The 25,359-nt window shown below is 42.8% G+C and overlaps 1 protein-coding gene across 7 annotated transcripts in view; it reads left to right on the forward strand.

Annotated features, from left to right (window-relative positions):
• Positions 1-25,359, forward strand: part of CACNA1C (calcium voltage-gated channel subunit alpha1 C) — a 665,915-nt gene that overhangs the window by 17,309 nt on the left and 623,247 nt on the right. For all 7 annotated transcript variants that reach the window (XM_090043440.1, XM_090043443.1, XM_090043446.1 and 4 more), the window contains exons 2-3: positions 21,230-21,551; positions 24,657-24,762. In XM_090043440.1, coding sequence (XP_089899566.1) covers positions 21,230-21,551; positions 24,657-24,762 — 428 coding nt within the window. The remainder of the gene's footprint in view (positions 1-21,229; positions 21,552-24,656; positions 24,763-25,359) is intronic.

Raw genomic sequence — 25,359 nt, forward strand, 5'->3', positions numbered from 1 at the left:
TGTCAAGAGTATCTGTTTCTGCATCTGGATATTACATATGCTTAATTTTCAGACTTTAAACACATTCCAAAAGGATAGTAGCAAATAGAAAAGTATGTTTGGAAATGTGAGAATGATAAAGGTAAAGTGAAATCCTTTAAAACAGGAGTGGCCAACCCACAACAGGAATGCCTCAAGTGGCACATGCTACCTGTACAGATCAGGGAAGGGTTAGGCAGCCCAGCACCAGGTGGGTCAGGAAGCAGAAGGCAGATCAGGAGATCAGACATCACAGGGCTGGAAGCAGAAAGCAAATCAGGAGATTGGGCAGGGAGCACAGAGTAGGGAATAAAAAGCAAAGCAGGTCAGATCAGGCAGAGGAGGGGGATTGGAGTGGCACTTGGGGGGGGTGCAGGGCTAAATTGTGGCAAATTTGCCAGAAAGGTTGGCCCCAGTGCTTTGCAAGATACCCAAACAATTAAATCACATGCAGGTCTCCTGTGAAAAATGATTCTGTAAAAATACAGAATGTATGGTTTTCTTTGAGTCTCAATAACTCCTGGTCAAATAAGCTAAACAATATTTTCCTGACTGTTAGCTTAGCAAAATTACTTTGGCATGTGAGACTTTACCTGTTTTTCCTTTTTTCACTTATCAGGGTAAAGAATAATTCATTCCCTAAATATCTGCAGGTTTGGTGGAAGGACAGATATGGGAAGATTGGACTTCTTTTGTTCCTTAACCTGCAGAGCTCACTCTTTCATATAGGTCCCAGTGGTGTAGTTCTTTGGCTTTAAGGGCAAGTGGGATGATGCCAATGATGCTCTTTTATCCAGGATTCTTTTGCCAGGAATTTTACCCTTTCTCCCTCTATCATCTTGAAGACATATTGCTAAGTTAGGAAACATGTTTCTGTTAGAAAATTTTAATTTTTATATCTATAAAATCTTCTAAAATAAGATGACTATAATTGAATTAGATTAGAAAAAATATTTGTCTCTTTTCCTTTAGTTAACTTTTTGCACTTGGCAGGACTTTTGTTTAGCCAGTTTCAACATTTTCCCCTGTATAGTTAGTGGGTTTGTTGTTATTACCCCACAGCAACAGAGGAGGGAAAACAGGGAAAAAAATGATTGAATACATTTTATTATTTTTTTTATTTTTACAAGATCAGGTTTATGACTTGAAATTAGTTAAAACTAATTTACCTTTGAAAACGTATTCAAGTAGGTAGTGATAATTTCATTTAAGACACGTCAGTTTAGGGAGTTCTGCTTTTGTTGTTAATGTCACTAGTTATTATGGAAATAGCATAAAGACCTCAACTGAGCTGCTTACAGATAACTAAAAGGAAAAGATGGCTTAAAAATAGTATTACTAAATGTTATGATCATTTAAGTAAGGAATTGAAAACAAAATGGCATGATGCCACTGTATAAATCCACCATGCTCCCACATCTTGAATAGCTTGTGCAATTCTGGTCTTGACATCTCAGAAAAGATGTAGTGTGGAATTAGAAAAGGTACAGAGAAGGGCAGCAAAGATGATCAGGGGTACGGAGCAGCTACTGTACCAAGAGAGATCTGAAAAGGCTAGGATTCTTCAGTTTGGAAAATAGAAGGGTGAGGTACGATTTGATAGAGGGGTATAAAAACATGCATAGTGTAGGTGAAGTGAATAGGGAACTGTTATTTGTCAAGTCCTAGAATACTAGAACTTGGAGATACCCATTGAAATTAACAGGTTTAAAATAAATACTTTTTAAATGAATTACGTAGCTTATTTGTGGAACTCATTGCCATATGAGGTTGTTGAAGCAGATACTATAACCAAGTTAAAAAAGAGATAGATCCACTAGATTAATTAAATTTATGGAGGATAAATCAATTAATAGTTACTAAACACAATAATAGTAAGGGGTGTTTCCTCTGACATCTTTACATGATGGTGGATGCTGGGTAGGCTGTGACATGGGATGGATTACTCTAGACATATCCTATTCTCTCCCTCCACTTCATCCACTTTTGCCACTGTCAGAGGCAGGTTACAGGGCTAGATGAACCATTGGTCTGACTCAGTATATCACTTCTTATGTTCACCTGGGGAAAAATATGAGTAAAATTAAAGTCTGCCCATGTTTCCTAATAGACAAAGTACTCAGCACTGTTTATGTGGCTGGAAAGGGGGTATAGAATGCAGATAAATTTATATAAAAAGTAAAAGCTCCACACCAGGGTGACTGATCTGAGGAATGTTGGGGCCTCAAGGGAGTTACATGTGCCCTTTATGGGTAAAGTGTCCAGATGCTTCAGCACAGGGAGAATCTGCACGTATGTTGCCCTCCTTAAGGGTCAGGAACAAACTCAGCCCTTGTACTTCCACATGCAGGCACTGAGATATTCTGTTGCACGAAGTGGTGAAAGAAAACACCAAGGGGACAGGGAAATGCCTGGGTATTGGATATCTAAGGGATCAGGGGTGTACATACAGTACAGAGCATATTCAGGTGGACAGAAACTGATGCACTTGTACAGCCTATTCAGACACATTGTGCCTGTTCCAAGCACAATGCCTTTGAGAGCTGCTGGCTGGATTTGTGCAACCATGCACAGGCACCACAAGCAGCAGCTTAAAGCCACAATCTTGTCCTGGAAAGGAAAAATAACTTGTACTGCACACTGTTGTGGTTGTCAGGGAAGATTTCTATGTAGAGCCGAATGTTGCTGGGGTTTCCAGATCGCTGCTCTGTCAAAAATATGCATGGCTTAATCCACCTATAGATTTCATGTAGTGATTCTGTTTTTTACCTTAGTTATCATCTGCAACCAAGAACCAGCTTTCTAGCCATTTCTTGCTAGAGTATGATGTAGGTAGCAGAGTAAATGTGATTAACTTTATAAGGTGGAGAACCCCTGGAATTGCATGAACTGAACTTTTTATACAGTATACATTGATGTATAGTGGAAGGATCTTGTGGCTGTTTTTCCGGGAAAGGAAAGACATGTCACAAGATGGGCTTCTGGCTGTGATATTTCTCAGTGGTAACCAAGTTTGGATATGCCTTTCACTTTGCTGAGCAGCAGCCATAAAGAAATGTGGTTTACCCTTCTGCATATACCCACAGTTTCTCATTTTGTATAATCTATTTCCATTCCATTGTGCTCTTTTATATATGTTATTCTGGGACCATTTAATAAAGTGAAGACTGTTTTTAACTTCTACTAGCAGTGGGTAATAAAACATATTTTAATTACCTACTATATGAAGAATCATATCCATATTACAAATACACTGATGGAAAAAATAGAGTATGGATGTTAGGTATGCCAGACGGTAGTATACCTTTAGGATGGACCAAATCAATTCCTGATACAACTCCACTGCAGCCAAGGGAGGTCTGCTAGGAATATATTTGGTCCAATGCCTCTGAGTGCTAGGTACTGAATTTGTGTATTTAATTTAGCTGAAAGATGTGAAACAGTGAATGTAAGCAAGAAAGCTTCTCAGTTAATCTGCATCAGAGGATTTGTGAATAGAATGTGTCCTAGCAAGTATAAGAAATACAAGGGTTCACGGCATGCCATCCATACATGGCCCATATTATTTCATAGATCCTGCAGTGAATAAATTTATAGATGCTGATTCATGTAGCCTTTCATGAGTAACTTGTACAAATGGCAATCATCATTACTTAACTCATATAGCATTTGTATTAGAAATGGCTATTTGAGCCAATGTGTTCTTTGGAACACTACATTATCCCAGCAGAACTAGTTTTATATAAAAATGGTTGCTAGTTATTCACTCAGATGCACAGATTTTTATTTATTTATTTATTTTTTACTACTTCCAGAGACTTATTTGGGATGAATGCAAGTACTTCTTTGGAGGAAGAATATTTTAAAGTCACTGATATTGGCTTTCTACTTTTTAATTCTATGACATCAGTGGCCCATCAAGAAAAGTAGAAGTGCAACCCTTCCTTAGTCCAGTAGATCGCAGGGGATCTTATTACATCATGATCAATAGGGCTGTGCAAAATTTCGATGGGTGTTTCATTTCAAAGCTATTTTAATGGATTTTGAGCTAGAAACAGCGAAATCAAAATGAAATGAAAGGCTTTGAAACAAAACAAGAGTACTCAAAATGTTTTGAAAGTTTTGAAACATTTCAAGTTTTGAAACTAGACTTGCTTGTAGCTAAACTGAAATGAAGGAAATGGAGGAGGAAGAGGAAGAGGGGGGAAGGACTATTCTGATATTGACATCTAGCTCCCAGTTTGATTCCTCAGCTCTCTGATCATTTCCCCAGCTCTTCCTAGGGGGCATAGGCTCCTGATTTGCATGCGGGGTTTCAGTAGTCTGCTGTTGCCAGCAGCAGCCACTTGGTGAAGCCTGAGGAATGGTTGGGCTAGGCTGGGCTGGGCAGGGCAGCCATGGGGGCTTCTCCTGCAGCTCCTCTGGCTGTGCCTGCTTCTGCCCTAGTGGGGGAAGCCACAGGGGCTATGCTCTGCTGCTGCTTGCCCAGCTGGCATAGGGGAGACATGCAGCAGGTGTGGCTTGCTCCATGCGGCAGCAGGGCATAGCCCCTGCACTGCCATGCCCACATCAACGCTGGGAGTGGGTGCTCTGCCCTGCCACCACCTGCCAGCCGATGCAGGGGGCGCAGGATGCAGGCGTGGCAGTGCTAATATATGATATATATAGTTTTATGTTTATGTACATTATAAGTTAATAAATTGTATATAGTTAAGAACTTTGGGCTTGGGCTAACTCTGTAGAGGAAAGAGGGATCTGCTTGAAATTCTGGCATCCCTCTCACAGCACCCACTCCTGCCTACCCACCCCATTCAACTGAGAATAGGGCACACCCTTGGGTGTACCCAGGTTACACTTGTATGGCTTGCTGTGCACGCCTCTAATCATACAGGTGGCCCTTCTCTGGACTCTTTCAAGTTGTACCATATCCTTGTTAAAGTGCAGCACCCAGAACTGGATGCAGTACTCTAGTTGGGGTCTCACTAGTGCCACATAGAGCAGAAGAATCACCTCCTTGGTCTTGCTGGAGATGCAGTGATTGATGCATGCCAGAGTACTGTTTGCCCTGCTGGCAACAGAGTAACACTGCCGGCTCATGTTCATGCTGTGGTCTATTATTACCCCCAGGTCTCTTTAATTTGTTGTGCTTGTCAAGTTGGTGTTGCTAAGCCTGTAGGTGTGCAGGGGATTGTTCATCCCCAGATGGAGCACTTTACCTTCCTCGATGTTGAACTTCATCTGGTTCTTACTCACCCAACTTGCTAGCCTGTCTAGATCTGCCTGTATCTGTAGCCTATCTTCAAGCGTGACCATACTTCCCTATCACTTGGTGTCATCTTAGATTCTTGGAACTTTGCAGGTCTAGGAGGGGAAAGAAAACCATGGTGCAATAGGCACAAGAGAGCCTCAGCATGCACCAGGGAGTTGGACGTGTACACAAAAGAGAACCTAACTATGCACTGATCCTAAGGGGAAGATCTTTCCCAAGGTTTTTTCCAGTCCTGAGGGGTAATGTTTGTGCAAGAGAAAATACTAACACCAAACACAATGGCCGCATGTACACAAAATGCTACTGCGTAGTAGTTACTGCACATTATTTTAGTACTTGTTTATACTTTTAGTACTTGTATGAACAAGTACTAAATAAATGCATAGTAACCTCAGTTACTGTGTAGTAGTGCTGGTAAATGCCTTTTTTGTGACACTGTTGTGCAGTAGCGCAATACTACTGCGCGGCAGTGTTGCATCATGATTTTTGCCACGCAGCACTAGTGCATAGTAGTATTGGGCTACTGTGTGGTCAGTGTCTCATGCACATGTGCCTAGAGTGTCCCAAGGAGTTAGCAATCTAAGGAATCTTAACAAAATGTTGAAATTTTATCTCATATATGGCACACTATGGCGATGTAGCAATCATGTGGGTATACATGTGATCTCCAGCTACATTGCCGTAGCAGCAAAATCTAACTGTTTGCCATGTGCATGGTGCAGTAACCGCCCATACACCGTAGCAACTTCGCTGTACAGCAACATGTAGATATGCCCATAGTAATGAATTTTTAAACTGAAATATTTAATTTGATAGCACTGAAGTTATGTAGCCACAATGGTCTAGGAAATATGTGAGCTTGCATTCATTTTTTGCAATGATAAGGAACCCATGCTGGTTTTCCATCCAGCTAATCTAACTTACCTTTTTATATGTTTATGGTTACAACCTCTGCTTATTACCAGTCATTGGAATGTGTTTTTTAATAAATGCTATGCAGTAAACATAGGTTTTATTTGAGAGAAGGGGGAAAAAAGGGAAAAAGAAAGCCTTACTTCCCAACAAGGAATAATTTCTGTACTTAGCTTGTATGTTTTAAAGCTCAAAAACAATTTACAACAGAAAATTCTTTGACTCTCTTATCTGGGCTTACAACTTGTATGCACAGTTTCAACCTGACATGATGTTTAAAGGGGTATGGGTATTTTATAACTTTTGCTCTAGCTATAATTCAGGTTTTAATTTGGCTTTCATTATAAACCCATGTTTTCATTTGAAATATCTCAGAAGTTCTTCCATTTGGGAAGAAACTTCTCAATATGTAATGTCAGCTAAAAGGTTAATTTTGTTAGAATGTTTACTAATTCTTTTTATATACTTTTTAAGTGAGGCAAGTAAGGAAGAAAACTACTTCATGTTTTAAGATAATGTATGACTTCTTTGTATCCTATCCAGTAGTCTTTAGGCAAAATGCCCAATGAAGTCAACTAGCAGTTTTCTCTGAGTGAAAACTGAAGAGTAAAGCCCTGTTTTCACATACAAATAAGTCAAGTAATTTAACTTAGAAATTTTCAAACTGCATGTTGCTTGTCCTCACTCTGTAAAAGTACTGAAATGAGGGTTCCCCACTATAGAGTCATGTTAAAAACTGCATGAAATAATGGAAGTACAGTTGTATAAAAGCATAGTTCTGGGCCTTAGATTATAGTGTGCTACATTTTACAAAGTTGTAGGAAATTTTTTTTCAGAGCTCAGTTAGTAGTAGTTTTGTTTCTTCTTTTGGGTGATCTCGTTCAAAATGTATAATGTATCATGTATTCTGTGTAATATACTATGCTAATCTTAGTATTTGATATAGTGCTAATTTTTTGGTACTTTCTGTAACTACTGCTACCCTAAATCTACCTTAGTGGGCATGTCTACACATGCACTTCAATGTACAGTAGCTTATTTTACATGCAGTTATGCTAATATGTGGTAAAATAGGCTAGTGCACATTAAGCGTCACTTAAAAAACCTGCGCTTTCAGTACCGTGGATTAGGGCAGCCTAATGCACATTTATTACCTAACTTTAGAGGTACTAAATATAAAGTTCATTGAGAAAAGCACATTAATGTATGGTTAGACGTGCCCGGAGAGATCCAAATCTCTGCCCTAAAGATTTTACAATGTAAGCTAATATTGTGCTAATACAGGTTTTAAGGGGCTAAAATATATTAGCCAGAGAATAGATAACTTGAATGGGATGAAAGAGAATATGAAGAATCCTCTTTCTGACCTTAATTTTTTTACCTCTGGCCAGGGCCATCAGCAAAATTTCTGAGTAAAAAAAAGTAGTAGGGAGGGCAAAGGATCCCACTTTTCACAGTTATTCTGAGTTATTTTGTCCTTATGTTGCTAAATCTCTGCTTCCTTCAGCTGGGGACAAAACTTACTTTTGTTCCTAAAAGCATAAACCTCTGTACGGTGAACTATGGGTGCATTTACACGAGACGCTACTGTGCAGTGGTTACTGTGCATTTATTTGGTATTTGCTTATACAAGTAATAAATAAATGCTCAGAAGCTGGAGTTACTGTGTAGTAGCACCCGTGAATCTCTTTTAAGTGACACTACTGTGCAGTAGCCTAATAATACTGTTATGCACTACTGAGCAGTATTATTCGACTACTGCGCAGTCAGAGTCTTGCGTAGATATGCCCTGTATATAGTAAAACTTCAGTTATGATGGTAAAGTGGAATGAAGTACTCAAATTGGTTTCACTCTATTGCAATGTGCAAATAGTTTTAGTAAGTCTCAGGTTCCATCAAAGAGAAAAACTGCTGGTGAAGACCAAGTTGCCCTATGGCTCATCTGCATATACTTTTGTGGAGGATCCCAAGACTCATGACAAGAACACCTGGTCTCAGTTATGAGTGAAGAACTAATAAGCACATGGTTCCTTTGTGAGGGGTATCTAGAGTACACACACATGCTGAGCTTTGCTGAGCTGTGAGGTCACCATGGCTTGAAATGCTCTTGACTCTGCTGAGGCCCAGCCCAGTGAACTATATGGTAAATCATGAGCCTTTTGGCTTTGAACTAATGTCATGTATAAGAGGGGCAGCAGGGGCCAATGTGAATGTGAGCAAAAGCACCTGCTTTACTGTGGGCAAGCTTGGGGACCTGGAGTCCCTGGGGGTCTCTGTCCCCCATGCGGGGGTCAGAATCCTCAGGATAGATTTCAACCCCAAGCTGAGCAGCAGGACAGTGTGGGAGAAGACAGAGGCAGAGGTAAAGCAGAGACTGGGGCTGTGGCACATGTGCTCCCTTTCCATGGTGGGGCGCGTTGCGCTTGTGAAAGTGGTGTTGTTACCAGTGCTTCTGTATACCATACTGGTCTTCCCCCCTTCTGAGCGTGTTGCCCACAGGATCCAGAGGGCCTTGTGCATTTTCTTCTGGGGCTCCAGATGGGAAAAGGTCACCAGGAAGACCCTGTACAAGGACAAGAGGGCCGGGGGCAGGGGGATGCCAGACAACCTTCTGTTCCTGTGGGCCAAGTATACTAGCCAGATCTACAATCTGGCAAAGGGCACGGAATCCCAAACTGCTTGCCTGGTGAGATATTTTGCATGGCACATCCTGAGACACTGGAGGGTATTCACCCCAACCAACTGCAGACCATGGAGCATGGGCTTGCTGTGGTTTTATGAGATCTTTCTTAAACCAGTGCTGCAGCTTGTATGGGCTGCAGACAGCAGGGCCCATGACCATGAGCAACCACAAGAAGATCCAGGAGATGGTGAGACTGAGGAACATCACGTTGCCCGTGGACCTGCTCCTGGGTGACGCGTGCCAGTCCATGTGGGAGTGCATTGACCGCAAGGACTTGTGCAAAGATCACAAGGACCTGAATTGGCTAATAGTCCACCAAGCCCTGCCTGTGAGGGCCCGGAGGCATAGTGGGGGTCAGCTGGGGAGACCTAGCTGCCCGTGGCCCAACTGCCATGGAGCCACCGAGATGATTGACTACCTCCTCTGGATCTGCACCTGTGCAAAAGAGGTATGGAAAAGGGTAAAGCAGCCCTGCACAGCAGTGACCAGCGTCAACCGGCTAACCAGAGAAGTGGCACTGTACAGGCACCTTGCCAAACACCAAGGGAATTCATTGGCCCATTTCGACCAGTTTGCATCCTGTGTCAGGAGTGCCCTGTGAAAAGCCAGGAGCCTCCTGTTGTACAGGCAAACGGATGTAGAGGGGGTAGGCTGTGTGAAAATGGCTCTGAGCAAACTCCTGACGTACTACCAGACATTGGTAGTGGAGGATGGAGAGGATGTGGCCAAAGCCACCTGGCACAGAGGCATGTGGCACAGGATCTTCCATCTCTCCCTGAGAACAGTGGCAGCAGGTCCTCCAGCAGGAGCTGGAGTGACAGCAACATTGATACCGTGTGAACTGAGCCTGTGACCCCGCAAGTGGGGTGGGGATGAAAGGAAAGGGTTGCCTGGTCTAAGAAACCAGAGTTTGTTTGTATGTGTGTAGCACACAGGGTGGATATTGTAACAGGTCCGGGTGGGCAGCAGGCCTTTTTATGGGTAAGCGAGCTGCGCAGGTGTGGTTTTTGTAACAGGTTATCGTTTTCCTTCGTGAAGTGATACTTGGAGTGTAGATATACATAACTCAAATGGATGGATATTCCCCTCCTCCCCCCACAAAAAACAGACAGGTAATATATAGTGAACTTCCCACTTAGCTGCTGGAGTGGAAAGGTCTTGACTTTAAGCTCACTTTATGGAAATGGGAGACTCCTCCCTGGCTTGCCCCTGGGGCCTTACAGCTGAAAGCAAGGAAAACTCATTGGCATCCAAACCCTGAGCCTCTGGGCTTAGGCCTGCAAGTAGGATGCCTGCCAAAGGATTTGGGAACATCTGAAATCCCAGATGGGGGTGGAGGATGTTTGCTGGTAGTAGGGTCACTTATGGTTCTGGACTGACTCATGGATTTGGAGTTGATTTGGCTGATTTGACTTGGAACATGAAACATTGTTCTTAAAAAAAAACCCATCAAAAAACCAAAATCCCATGACCCCCAAGGTGGTTTTCCTACTGGCAGCGGGAAACCACAGATGTGGCAGGGGTAGTATCCAGACCAAGGTAATGCATAGTTAACCTTCCACTTTCACTTCCAGTAGGGAAATCTCAGCTATATGTCAACTTGATGGAAATGAGAGATTCTTCCCTAGCTTGCTCCTGCGGCCGTGTGGCTGTGGGAAGCAAAACTGGGCTTGGGCCTGCATGTAAGATGTCTACCAAAGGATGTGGAAGTATCTGAAGCCCCAGGGGGATGGAGGATACTTGCTGGTAGTAGGGCCACATATGGTTTTTGAATGACTCTCATAGATTGGGAATTGATTTGGCTGATTTGACTTGGACATGAAAAATTTTCCTTAAGGGTAATTTCTATTCTGTATAAGTAGGGGCTAAAATTCTACTTAAATGTGTGTTTATGGAAGCTTGATTCTTGGCCTATTTGGGGGCATATCATGATCATAGTTTTCTGCCCAGGTGGTTTCAGATACCTGGTAGGGGAGATCTCCTTTTTCCTCACCTTGAATGACTTGGTGTAGTTGAGGGTAGAGACCTGTCCATTGTACTACAGATAGATACCCCCGTGGGAGTATACTGTAGCCTCCCAATGGTAGGATCTTGGCTACAAAATTTATTGTGATGTGGGATTGTTTTCATGCTCTTCCTCTAGCTTACTCCTATGGCTTTTTGGCTAGGGGCAAGTGAGACTAGTGGGTATCTGCACCCCAAGGTTTCTGGGTGTGGGGCTTGCACATATGATTCCTGCCATGGATTTGGGAGTATCTGAAGCCCCAGGCTAAAGAGTCTGGGAGGTAGGATACTTGCTAGTGTAGTGCCACATGGACTTGAATACTGAGTTCTGCTCAGTTGATAGAATTCTGAACCGATTTAGCTAATTTGGCTTGAGACAGAAAATTAAAAAAGTATGTGTTTATGGAGTACCTATGCTAAAACTTGCAGCAGTTTCAAAAAAGGTAAAATGCATTAATTCTGGATGACCTAAATCTATGGGTACTATATGGAAATTGTTACAGCTATGTTTATTTCAAGGCCAGTTTTTTCAAATTTGCTCCATACTTCCATGTGCTCAGAGAGAACAGGGTCTGATGGTTAAGAGAGATGGAAAAGGCTGCAGTGCAAAGAAATTGGGGGGGGAGGGGCAGAGGGCAAAGAAGATACCTGACACCCCCCCCCCGATTTATTTTCCCTGCTGTAGTAGTGGGAAGGGGATAAATTCAAGGCAAACCTCCAATAATTAGATTCTGTACCTAGAGAATTATATCAAATTTATTAATCTGCATATATAGAATCTAAGTATGGGGGGAGGGGCATCTAATAATCAGGTTTATCTTATATTTGAATAACTATGGTAATAAAGCAATTTTTGTGTTGCAAAAAACTCAGAAAGACCACAACAGTTTAGACTTTTTTTTAACACTATGAATTTCTATCTGAAATCTTTGGGCTTACCTTATGAATCACTGTTGCACACCTAACAGCAGTAAAGTTGTGTGGCACCACTTTGAGCCCTTGAAAACATCTCAAGGCACCCTAGGATGGCATGGCCCCTGGTTGAGAATCACTGCCCTAAAGCATATGGCTGGTTTTCATCCCATAAGAAAATTCCTATGAACTTCATTTCATTTTTTTTAGAAATATTTTGCCTTATGGTATCAGTGCTGTGTTCTACTTTCTGTAGAGCTGGTTGAGCTTTGCTTTTTTAATTTAAACCATTTCTATAAAGTGCCTGTAGATCAAGTAATTTGTCACCGCTGTTAGTTATTTAGGCCAGATAGTGTCTGCAGTCTTAGAGCCTCATAAAACAGACAGATCTTTATCAGCAATCAATACTTGCAATATTTGTTACTATAAATCTGTCATTACTGACTCATCATTTGAAATTAATTTGAGATAAAGGACTTCATCATGGGACCTGTGATTGGTAGAAACAAAAGACAATGAAGCCACTAGAAGCTGTATTCTTAATCACACTGGTCTGTTGAACTCAAATAGTATAGATTTGAGTGTTCATATGAAACCTAACAATAACCGGTTATAATTGATAAACTTGGTGCACTCCCAAATTTCAGAAAACTCTTCATGAGAATGCTGTAGCTGTTGATTTTCATGACAATGTGGTCCAGCCAACATGTTAAGAATAGTGGTAAAGACCAGTAAGTTTACATTCACTGCAAAACGTCTTTTCCTATCATCTCCAATGGACCCGTATTAAAGAAGAGCTTTGCTTTGGGAATAATTAAAACATCTTAATCTATCAAATTCTCTGCCATTACAGTGGTAAGGTACTAATGGGTATGTGTGTGATATAGCCTTATATCTCTTGCTTTTTAATTGTGGCATATTGAACATTTAAGTTTTTTTAATTGCTTTGAAGTTGTGTTGTTTGAGGAGGGCTGGAGTGGATGATCTTGTGGACTTTTTGGAGAAATGGTTGTATCAAATGCAGAGGACTCAACTTAGCGGCTGGGGAGACCCTTTTCAAACCTATACTTCTTTCTTTCCAGTTTTTCTTCTTTTCAGTGTGCCATATAGTAGGGAGTTGGAAAGGGAAGATGAAGTAAAAAAAAAGCATATGAAAGCAGACTGAAAATGAATGAGGAACCCAGACTATCATTGATAGGGTCTACAGATCACACTGGGCGTGTCTACATGTGCAAATACTCTGGGATGGTTTTACTCTAGAGTAATTTACTCCAGAGAGGGTGCACAGTATGGCAACGTAGCATTGGTGGGCACAAACCATGATACTGGTGCTACTGTGCAGTATCAATGAGCTACTTTGCAGTGGCTCATTGCTATTGTGCAGTAGAGCCAGAAATGACCTGTGGCCTGCTGGGACTGCAGAGTAATAGCAGTTACTGCACAGTTGGGTGCATGTGTAGATACACCCGGTAAACCCACCCAACTAAGGCATCTATGTGTGGGGAAGTGGGACCAGATTTGCTGCTCATGGTAGCAGTCTGCTTCTGCCCCTGCCAGCTCTGCGCCGGCCCTCTGCAGCAGCCAGTGGGAGCTCTAGGTTCCCCCGGGTGCTAGTCCAGGGGCTGGCAGGGGGCATGGGGCCAGGAGACAACTGTCCCGTGGTAGGGGTGAGAGAGTGCTTTCTGGCCCCGGAAGTTGCCTGCTCTGGCAGCGGGGAGCTCCCAGCCCCCACTCTGTGGTCATGGAGCAAGGGCTGGGAGCTCTTTGTAGCCAGGGCAGGAAGACATTGTCCCTGCCCAGGCTCCAGTGGTGGAGCCTGCCCCATCAGCAGGAAGCTTCTGAGGGCAGGGAGCAATCTCCTGCTTGCTGCTGCCTGGCTAGCCAGGAGCACATTTGCTTCCAGTCGGCTGTCTACACATGCTGTACTGCATAGTAATTTCTCCTGAGTAAATTTGCTACTTTTATTTACAGGTAGCAAATTTACTCTCAATTAGAGCAAGTTACTGCACAGTAAGCGTCTGTACGTATAGATGGTGATACTTACTGGGCATGTCTACACATTAATTAATGCACTGTAGTTATTGCCCATTAAGTTTAGTACTTGTACAACCAAGTACTAAATCAATATTCAGTAACTGGCCCCTACCGCACAGTAGCACCGGTGCACAGCTTTTTAGTGATGCTAATTTCACAATACTGCACAGTAGCGTATTAGCATGGTTTGTGCCCCGTATGCTACTGCACAGTAGAATTAGGCTACGCTGCAATTAGTGTCTTGTATAGACGTGCCCACTGTGCAGTAATTTGCTCTAATTTGAGTAGAGTCTCATATAGACATGCCCACTACGTCTATTTGATTACATGTAGTTGTTTGTAGATTACATGTAGGTGCAGAAAACGTAAAATGAGTGTGTCAGCCAGTTGACTGACTGCTTCTTCTAGAAAATAACCAGGCAACCTTATTTCATTCTACCCTAAAATCTGTTTTTCTTTACTCTCGATCTAGTAGGAATGTGAAGTACCACAATCCTGGTTCCAGGCCTGTTCAGTCTTTTTTGCCATATTGTGGAGGCATCTTATTTTAATTTACTGATTGCCATAAGTACCAAGGAGTTTTAAGTGAATAATATAAGCAGGAAACTAACTATAGCTTTTCCTGCTTTGAGAGGAAAACTGTAACACCCTTGTAATAATATGGAAATGACAGACATAAAACAACACCGGACCTAATAATTTCCTGTTCCTGATCCATTGAGTGAGGAATTTTACGGTCTTATGTGTTGTTTACCACGGGTATAGCCTGTTGCACTCTTCTGCTTTAATTGAATGGTATCTTTCCATCACCCTAATGCATTTACAATGTAGCCATTACTGTGGTGTCTTGATGCCATATACACAATATGAAAGAAACAATTATCCACAAGATTTTTTTAAAAGTTCTCAAAACAATTTTGTTTTTCCTCTTTTTAATTATGTGTCTAATTAATTGTATCTTGGGGGTAGAAGGCAGTAGGTAGGCTTTGTCTGGTCCCTCTTTTTTTTTGTACAGCAATTCACAGGTGCCCAGCTGATATGTCTTCTCCAGGTTTGTTGAATAATCCTCTTTAAAGCTAATTTCCAGAAGTATTAGACTTAGGGCGGCCACTTATGCACCCATAGACTCCAAGACATCCGCTTAATGAGGGGTAGGACTACCACCCTCCTTGGCCAATCAGCAGCAAGGGGCAGGACCACCACAAAAAGACCAAGAAAATGTCACTGGCTTTGGCTTATTGCTGACTGTTATAATAAAATATTAATTCTCTTGTATCTTGCACTTTTAATGACACTGAATGCAGACAGTAGGAATTTTGTTCACGAGTACCAAATTAATAAAAATGAATTATCCACTGAGATTCAGTCTTACTCCAGCCCAGCTTGATGCTTGGGCACACACTGCACAGGCACCTCACCTCCCCCTCATCAGCATTCAGCACAGACACTGGACATTCAGGAATCTGCCCTTACCACATTCTGGTCAGTGCTGGGCTGAGTGGGGTCAGTGGGTGCTGGATGCCTGTGGCAGTGCAGCCAACTGCCTGGAGAGACCCTCTTTTTCTTCCACAGGAGACAGACAAGTTTGTCTGTCCTGGAGGAGAAAAACTGTTTTAATGAGCTGGCCAAGCCACCCAGGAACCTAGAGGCCCCTCTGCCCAAACCTCCCTTCCCTACGCAGCAGGACACCCCAGGGACTCACTGGGCTTCTCTGTGGGTACAAAGACAGTGACAAGAGCCTCCTCCTGGTCCCACTGGCATTCCAGCAGACACAAATACAGTGCTCTACCTGCCTGCTCTCAAAGCCACTACCTTGTGCGAAGACAGTGCATGGGTGTGTGTGTGCAGAACAATTGCCCGGTCCTGGCAGGTCAGCTGCTCCCAGGGCCCAGGCTCACCCACACATGCCCAGCCCAGGTTCAGGGAGCTGGGGCATATAGCAGCACCTCAGCTCCCACTGTGCCTGGATGTGCAATGCAGCCATGGCTCCTTGTTCAGATACAGAGCGACCAGCCCCTGGGATCCTTCACTTCCCTCCCTTCCTCCCTCCCTCCCTCCCTGGCTGGCTTCGAACTAGGGGTGTGCAAAACAGGGCATATTCAATTTGGATTCGGACCAAATTGGGGGACAGTGTTTCGATTTGTTGATTTGGATCACTGTCCCAATTCGATTCAGCTGAATCCAAATCTGAAGATTTGATGCTGATTCAGAGAATCAGTGATTCAGCTATAGACACTGCTTTAAATGTATTTTCTACACACCTCAAGATACCAGGTGTGGTTTGTGAATGCTGAGGTGGTGGGGAGATGGAACATCCTACAGGAGCATGGAGGGCCCCTGAGTGTGCTAAGTAGGCCTGTGAGAGTTGGCAGCGATCCAGTCCAGCTTCGGATCTGGCTGCTTCGGATGTCTGCAACCCAATCTGGAGCTCTGGACTGGGTTTCCACCTTGATCCGGCCAAAGCAGCTCCGAAGCTTTGGAGCTGCCTTGGAGATCCGGCCATTGGGTATAATGGGGAATCAATGAAATATCTATAACTTTGTTGTTTTTTGTCTGATTTGGATAAAACTTGCAGGGATGGTAGCCCCTGCCAAGAGCATGAAACCTGCCAATTTTCACGAAGATTGGTGTGGGGGCTTGGGGGGAACTGTATCCAAATTCATGAAAGCCAAAGTCATGTCACATCTAGGTGTTACAGCATAGCATGGTGAAAACTGCAGGTCTGGCAGCTCTTACTGAGGCCACAAAGCCTGCCAAGTTTCAAGAAGATTGGTGCAGGGTTTTGGGGGAACTGCACCTCAAGCTGCAGACAAGTAAAACTCGTGCCATGGGTGACACTGCGTGTTAAGGCACAGTGGGGTGACAGCAGGAGGGGTTGTTGCTCCTGCTGTGACGCCTGCCAGCTGTGCAGGAGATTGATGCAGGGGGGTCTTGGGGCCCTGCACCCCTAGCTGCTGACAGACAAAACTTGTGCCAAAACTGTCTCTCTCTTAGGGCAGTTGATTGTCTGTATTGAGTCTTTCCTCTCCTTAGCCTGGTTTTGTAGGTGCTAATTGATGCTCCTTAAGTCATTATGTAGTAGCTAGGTCCTGTGTATTGAGCTGGTCCCCAGTCCCTGGTCCAGGAGTGAATTATGATCGATTGATTGGTAACTGGGAACACAGCAGCTTAGCAGCCAGGCCTGCAGCAGCTCCCCGCCCCAAGCCACACACAGTCAGTCCCACAGCACCCATGGCATGAGTTTCGCTTGTCCACAGCTTGAGGAGCAGTTTCCCCCAAACCCCTGCACCAATCTTCTTGAACCTTGGCAGGCTTTGTGGCCTCAATAAGAGCTACCACCCCTGCAGTTTTGACCCCCACTCCTCGTGGTGTAACACAGAGACATGACAGGAGGTTTGCTTTCAATAATTTGGGGTACAGTTGCTCCAAACCCCCTGCACTGATCTTCTTGAAACTTGGCAGGATATGTGGCCTCAGTAAGGGCTACCATCCCTGCAGTTTTCACCATGCTATGTCATAACGCCTAGACATGACTTGAGTTTTGCTTTCAAGAATTTGGGGTGCTGTTCCCCCCAAGCCCCTACACTGAACTTCTTGACACTTGGCAGGCTTCACGCTCTCTGCAGAGTCTACCATCCCTGAAAATTTCATCCAAATTAGACAACAAACAACAAAGTTATAGGTATGTTATTGTTACCCCATTATACCCTACCGCCAGATTTGTGAGGCGACTCTGTAGCTTTTCGTGAGCTCCGAACCACTTTGGGAAGCTGATGAGGCAGCGCTTCGACCCGGATGCGCTGTTTTGGACCCCAAAGTGGCCAAAGCTTCTCCGGATCTGAAGCTCAGTCTGAAGCCTCGCACAGCCCTAGTGCTAAGCAGTGGACCTAGAAGTGGACCACTTCTGGTCCACTTCCAGGTCTGCTGCTGAGTGTGCAGGGGACACCTCCCCCCTGCATCCCCTGGCTTGGCAATCAGTCGCGGGGGACCCCGGGTGCCCTCCAGACCCAGGAGGCACCAGTCACTGAGCCAGGGGAGGCAGGGGGTCCCCCGCACGTTTCCTGGTGAACCTGGAAGTGCTTCTAATCCACCTCTGGGTCTGCTGGCCCACTGGGGACCCTCCCATGTTCCCATGGGACTCGCCATCTGTACCACCATCTCAGTATTCACAAGTCACCTTGAGGTATGTAGAAAAAACTTTTAAAGCTGCGTCTATGTCCGAATCATTGAATCTCTCCAAATCGATTCAGAGGGTTCTGATTCAATTCAGAGAATTTAAAGGGTCTCCTGATTTGATTCAGATTTGGAGATTCAGCTGCTGAATCGGGCCGAATCTCCAGCGAATTGAATCAGCAACCAAAGCTTCACACAACCCTACTTTGAACCCTGCTCCTCCTGGCTGTGCCCCACCCTACCTCTAGGCACAGGCAATAGAATTGCAAGGACAAAGGATTGACATCAATTAACTGAAAAAATGGACTTTTTGTAATCTGTTCCTCATTCAGAAATGGATAGTGGACAAAGAGTTTAAAAATGATGGTCCAGTATAAAACAGGACTAGTGTCCACCCTAATTAAATTGTAAACTAGTTCTGTTATGAGAGATGACCACATTTCTTCTCAGAGTTTATCCTACTCTACCCCACCTTTGGGAGGCATATATTTCTGAAGAGTTAGCAGCACCTGTTCAGAGGTATAGGGAATAACAGTGTGTCAAGGACTGCCAGTGTCTGACAAATGGAATCATTTTCTTATGTGCTACTGAAGAGGAACTTGTTCATATCCACCAAGCTACAGGGCATTCCAGCTTTCTAATGTAATTAACAATATCCCAAAATATGGGCCAGAGGCTAGTTCACATATAACAACATCTAAGAGAACTCCAGGCCGTGTGCCAGAGCATACCTAAATAATGACTTCTTTTCAGACAGCAGCTGATTGGTGTGACTTAGGATAGGCTTTATCATTTGAAAGTTTCATTTTTCTAGCAGTCTCTATTTTAGGCTGTGGAATGCTGTCTCTGGCAAGACTTAGTTCAGCTTGCAAACTCCAGGTCTGTTATGCAGGCATGGTGGGCCTAGGCTCACCAGGAATCTATAAGCTCTCAGTGCTTAGAGGAATAGAGGGATGCCACTAACTGTAGAACAATTGAGTCCTTGGGACAAATCATGGAAAAAACAGGAACAGAGTTTAATAACTAGGGCTTCAAGGGTAGGCACTGAGCAAAGAGCACCTTGCTGGCCCCCACTGGTGTGGACACCACTCAGTGAAGCTGTGCCCAGAGATGTGCACAGGTGAGTGAAAGGAAGATAGCCCCACAGCTTCCCATGTGTTGTGTCGGTCCACTCCCCTCCACCCCCTCCAAGGGAAACCTTGGAAATTTCTCTATTTGAGTGTATTCAAACAAGTACTTGGGAAAGCAGGTTTCAATGATTCTGGGCCATTTGGCTTATTGGGATGTCTCGGCACAGGTGGGCAGATGGCTGGGTAACTGTCATTTCTTAAACAAAGGAACAGCTTCACTTGCTTAAAAGGGAGACTTTTTCATATTGCAGAAGACTTCCAAATATCAGTCACACAGAGACACATTATTTTGTATGCATTTTTTGGGATTATGTTACTTGGGCAAAATCCATATAATCTCTTCATGTTTGACCAGAAATAGGTGCAGGAGTTACTGGATCTAATTCTCCACTATTATATGCTTTTTTTGCATCAGTGCTACCTACCTGACTTCAGTAATTCAAGTGGTAGCAAATCAGTGTAAGAGGGAAGAGAATTAGGCTCAGTTGATGAGCCTATATAGTTTGACTGGTCCCAGTTTTCTAGGAAGCCACGTTCCATTTCACGTTCCATTTCACCTCAGTAAGAACATCTTGTTGTAGATTTAGGACACTGGGATTTTCATGATAGCAGACTGATGTCATAATCACAGTAGTCTAGACATGAATGTACACCTTTATGTACACAAATAATAGTGCAGTCAATGGGAATGCTTGTGGGACTAGGGATTACTCCCATAAAAAAAGATTTGAGTGTCCACTACACTATAACATCATGGAGAAGGAGTAAGGCAGTGGTTCCCAACCCTTTTTTGCCACGACCTGCTGCTGAGAGTGGAGTGTGTCTGTGGCCCAGGGTTGGGGCAGGGTAGCTCCTAGCACGCATCACAACTTGTCCTTTGTGTGTGGTGCTGCTGACATTGCCCCCACAACCCTCATTTGGATCGTGCTCTGAGGTTGGGAACCTCTGCTGTAAGAGAACTTTTAACAGCAGCAATGATGTTCAAAATGATCCAGTTCATGACATATTATAATGTATATTCAGGAGTTAATTCACAAAAGGAATCTAAGAAATACATATTTTACTTGTGGTCTTTATCTTCACATTTTCTTTTCTGGATTTTTGTTGGACTGAAGATTTTTTTAATTAGCTGCAATGTTAGTCCTCTATTTTGTTGAATAAATAGAAGGTCATTTCCCTTCCCACACATGCTCCAATCTGCCTTTTTTATAAATTGTATAGTTCAGGAACTGGTTGCCCATCAACTTAAAGCTGCCTGCAAAGGGTTAAGTTGTGCCTCCCCTCTGGCCCCCCCAGACTCCTGCTTAGCCACTGCTTCCTTCTTGCTCTGGCTGCAGCAGCAGCTGAGGGCTCAAGTTTCCTTCTCCGTCCTCAGACTGTCATTTCCTGCTCCTGCCCCAGGGGATGGGACAGGGTAGTGCCCAGTGTAGGAACAAAGGGTGAGTTTGGGGCTGCACAAGCACACAGAGCAGCATCAGTGGGGCCCATACAGTGCAGGAGTGAGGGGCACAGTTGTGCAGTGCAGCAGTTGTCTGTGGAGGGGGCCTCTGTCCAGGTGCATGGTTCACCAGTGGGGGCATCTGTGTGGTACGCAGCTTGGGGGTCTGTGGCTTACCCTGGTGTGACCTGCACAGTATGCGGCCCACAAGTTGCTTGGATGTTAGACAGCCCTGGTGCAGCTAATTTAGAGTTCTTAATACATATGAAATGAGTTGGTGTTAAACATCTGAGTTTGAAAAAGGTGAGATGCATCCTTGCTTTTATTAATGTTTAGGTAATTGAACTTCTTAAAATAAGAGAATGAGGGAGAGAAAGGAGGACATTTGTCTTGAGTGTATTGAGATTGTATTGATTGCAAATTATAAAAAATCCCTCTGTTTCTATTAGTTTTCATGTGAGAATACTGCAATGTGAATGACACAGCAGAGTAGTATCATCATCCAATGGAGAGGTTGACTGGAAGAGTATTTAATAAGCACGTATCCTATGTTTGTTCTTGACCTCACATTCTGATTTTGCTGATGCTAACTATTTTTAGAAATATTGTTTCCTCCTCCTGTTCATAGATTCCCTTTTTATGTTTTTCTTTCACAGGTTCCAACTATGGGAGTCCCCGTCCAGCTCATGCCAACATGAATGCCAATGCAGCTGCAGGGCTTGCCCCAGAGCATATCCCTACTCCAGGGGCAGCTCTGTCCTGGCAGGCTGCTATCGATGCTGCCAGACAGGCCAAATTGATGGGTAGTGCTGGCAATGCAACAATATCCACAGCTAGCTCCACACAGAGGAAACGGCAGCAGTATGGGAAACAGAAAAAACAGGGTACTACCACAGCTACACGTCCTCCCCGGGCATTGCTGTGTTTAACACTGAAAAATCCCATCCGGAGGGCATGTATCAGCATCGTCGAATGGAAATATCCTTTTTGATTTAGTTGCATGGAAACAAGCAAGTTGTTTGTGTGCATTAGGCACAGTTTGTAAATGTGCATAAATAAATACATTAAGTTGATGGGCACCAGTGGGAATCTAAAGTACATGAGCAATATCTGATGGCTTCATTGATAGCAACTGTGCTCAAAAATTCTAGGCAACTGTGCGAAAGTCTTGACTATACTTGTGTATCAGAAGTCACCTATAGCTTAGCTTGATGAAAACAAAGGGTCAAAATTTCCCCTTACCAAAATATATAACTCACACTGACACCAGTGGAAGCTGTGCAAATGGGTGGCACCACACTGCAAAAGAGAAGGGGCAGCACAGAAGAACAAAACTTGGTCGGGTAATTGTTGCCCATTACTTGGATCTGGGCAAGGGGTGGTGAGGGAAGAGATGGGAATATGATTTACCCAATAAAAAATCCAGTGAAAGGTGGATATATATACAGAAGGCTGGATCTACTAGTGTGAATAAGGGCCAGGCCCTGTCAGAGATGGTACCTAATTACCATTGTGGCAGAAGAGTTTGATGTAAGGACCCAGTCCTGATTCTCTTGAAGTCAGTGACAGTTTGGACATTGCCTTTGGCCGGCCAAGGCAAAAGGTCCAAAATGCAATACCGATTTATTTTGTATAGTCACATAAACTGGATCACTGATCCTTTTAGGAGCAAAATACTGATTGAAATATAAGGAAAACTTCCAAAACACAAACCTGCAAACTAACCATAAAGGGTAATTACTGTCTAGCCCGGCTCTTCAATAAACCTCCAAAACAGAATACAGGTGTGGAGAGAGTAGCTTTCTGCACTGAACACAGTACAGAATTCAGCAGTAACTAAGGTGATGGAAAATGAATGAGGGGTATAATATCTGATGTGCTTTTTTAGATATTGTTCCCAAGGATGCTTGAAGGGAATTGAAGATGCTTGAAATGGAAAAAATGGAAAAAGAACCAAGCAGTATAAGCCTAGTAGATCTTGCTGAAACAAAATCTTTTTTGGATGAAGGAACATGTTAAAAATGGTCCTGTCAATAGCTGTTCATAGATATCCTTAAGCATCTACCTGCCTATTCCTTCCTGCTAGTTTTTTAATCCTCTTGATTAGTTTTACTACTTGTTATCCTTTCTAACACAACACTAATGCTTTTAGCATAAGATGATGGATGATGACTAAAGGAGACTTAGCTGACTATCAGTTTGGTTGGTGGAACCACAGTAACTACATAGCCCAAGATAGATCATAAAGTGACGTTGATAAATGATTAAAATCAATGTCAGATGAAGTGAATGATGTGTTGTAAAGCAGGATATAGCACTGATGGGATCTGGAGAGGACCAAGTAATGCAATTAAATCAATTTGACAATGCTGATGCTGGATTTTTGTTTATGTTTAAAATGAGTAAATAGGACAAATAAACTTTTCCATCAAAGTCTGTCTCTGGAAATCTAGTGTTTGTAGCCACTACCAATATTTTGACAACAACTATATCAAAAGGTTGTGATTTAATTTGCTTCCACACCCTGACTATTCCTAATTGTTTAAACTGTATTGAGAAAGGGAGGATTTGATGTTTTGAATATCAGAAAATGAGAATGGATGTTAAACAAATATCCAGTGTCACTTCTGCAGTGTTGGTGACCTAAGCATTATAGAATTAAGACCTGGAAAGTGACACTAACTATAAGTTAAAACAAAACTAAATTAGGTCATGTAAAAATTATGCTAATGCACAGTAAAACAGGCTACTGTGTGTTAAGCATCACTTAAAAACCATACACATTTGTTACTGAGCATTAAGGCAGCTTAATACGCATTTGTTTAGTACCTCTCTGAGAGCCACATATCCATGTGGGGCCCTAAACAACTTCACAGAAGTCAATGGGCATGTCGACACATGGGCCTACATCACTGTATGACGTACTACGGTGATGTAGTGATCACATGAGTGTACATGTACTTTTGGAAGTACTAAAACATGGCACAGTAACTGTCTGTACTGTGCTGTGCACACAGTGCATGGTTAGTTTTAGCTGCTAGTTTGCCGTAGTGGCACACTAGAATGGGAGAATGCACTCCTACAGCAAAGTAGCTGCTGGTCACATGATTGCTACATCACTGTAGCATGTATGGTGACATAGTGCATCACTACAGTGATGTAGGGCAACATGTATATATGTCCATTGATTTATGTGGATGTTGTTTAAGGCCCCACATGGATATGTGGCTGTGTAGGGGTCCCAGGGAGCTGTGTAGGGGTTCCAAGTACCTCTGAATGCTAATTCCACTAATCTAATGATCACTTCTTCCATACTATCCCAGGCACATTGGATATGTTCTCATTTATTTTGAATGTGATGCCAATGTAAACAAAAATTTAAAATAACGTATTCTACCAAATCTTAAAAAAAATCTTTGGCTTGAATCCTTTAGTAAGATGAGCAATCTGAGAACTTTTAAGGTAGGTCGTTTTTTCTGCCTTAATCATGAGCACCATGCTCTTTAAACAATTTGTAGTTAAATAGGTGTCTAACTTCATTAAGGACAAAGACAAGAGAGGCTATCTGTCTCAAAAATGTATCATAACATACTTGTTACAGATCCTAGTTCTTCTCTGATTATCTCTCTTATATCTCTCTGAAATGTGACAGGAGAGACTGAGAAATGTTGAACCTTTGTCAAAAAATTTAAAATATATCGTTCTAACTGACAGCTTGAAAAAGCTGAAAGCAACTATACTGTATGAAGAAGGATAGAAGTCCTGTCAGAATAGGCCTTTCTATTAAAAATAGCACAACTGCACATGAGGGAACATCAGGAAAATTCAATCTAAATAAATAAAAGAAGAAAAAACTTTTAAGAAATCTGTGTTTACTCTGGCACGCGACTGGCCTACACTGCATTTGACATATTAGGAAGAATCTTGGCTGGGAGCTCTGAAAAGCACTTAAAAAGGCATATGTTTCTTTTCAAAATATAAGGGGCCTGGAATGTTTTCTTTAAACAGAATTCTTATAAATCTTTTATTTTTTTCATTTGTGTGTGCATACTTCAGAATAACTTCCTTAACTCCATTCCTCAGACCATTTGAAATAATTATTTTACTGACTATTTTCGCCAATTGTGTGGCCTTAGCTATCTATATCCCCTTTCCAGAAGATGATTCCAATGCCACCAATTCCAATCTGGTAAGTCCTCATGAATATCCAGACCATCTACTTTGCAGGTCTTGTTTAAAACACACCCAACAGATACTGTTGGAAGCTAAGGAGAATAAGACATGCATGTGTAAAGAACTGTGTTTTAGTTGTGAATGCTATATTGTTTTTATTCATATTAGCACCTGTTTCATTAGGATTTGCTTTAGCTAAGAATATTCCCCAAAATTGCAAGGCTTCTGCGTGTGATGTTTTGGTTAGCAAATTTCAGAGTTTGCTGCAGAAGTGCTTGGTAAGTTTAAATGCAGGTGTTCCAGGAGATATCTTTTATTCATGGATTATGTGTTGGTTTGTTTCATTAAATGCCATTGTGAAATTGTTATGGTCCTTCTCTCAGGTGATGCACAGCAGCATAGCTTGATGACTAATTTCTAGGAAGTGTATTAATATTTGCATTCTATATTGGTATTATGTTTATTCAAAGGATATTTTTTCTCTTGCTCGGGAAGCTTTCTTCCCTCTCTCTCCATTTATGCAAATACCAGTATTTTGGGATAGCACTGTCCATGGAAAAAGGAACGTGTTTACTTTTGGCTTAGTGTAAAGTCATAGCAAAGAACTCTGCTC

Source organism: Crocodylus siamensis, chromosome 4 (genome assembly GCF_052110815.1).
Source record: "Crocodylus siamensis isolate JL-2025a chromosome 4, ASM5211081v1, whole genome shotgun sequence".
NCBI lineage: Eukaryota > Metazoa > Chordata > Crocodylia > Crocodylidae > Crocodylus > Crocodylus siamensis.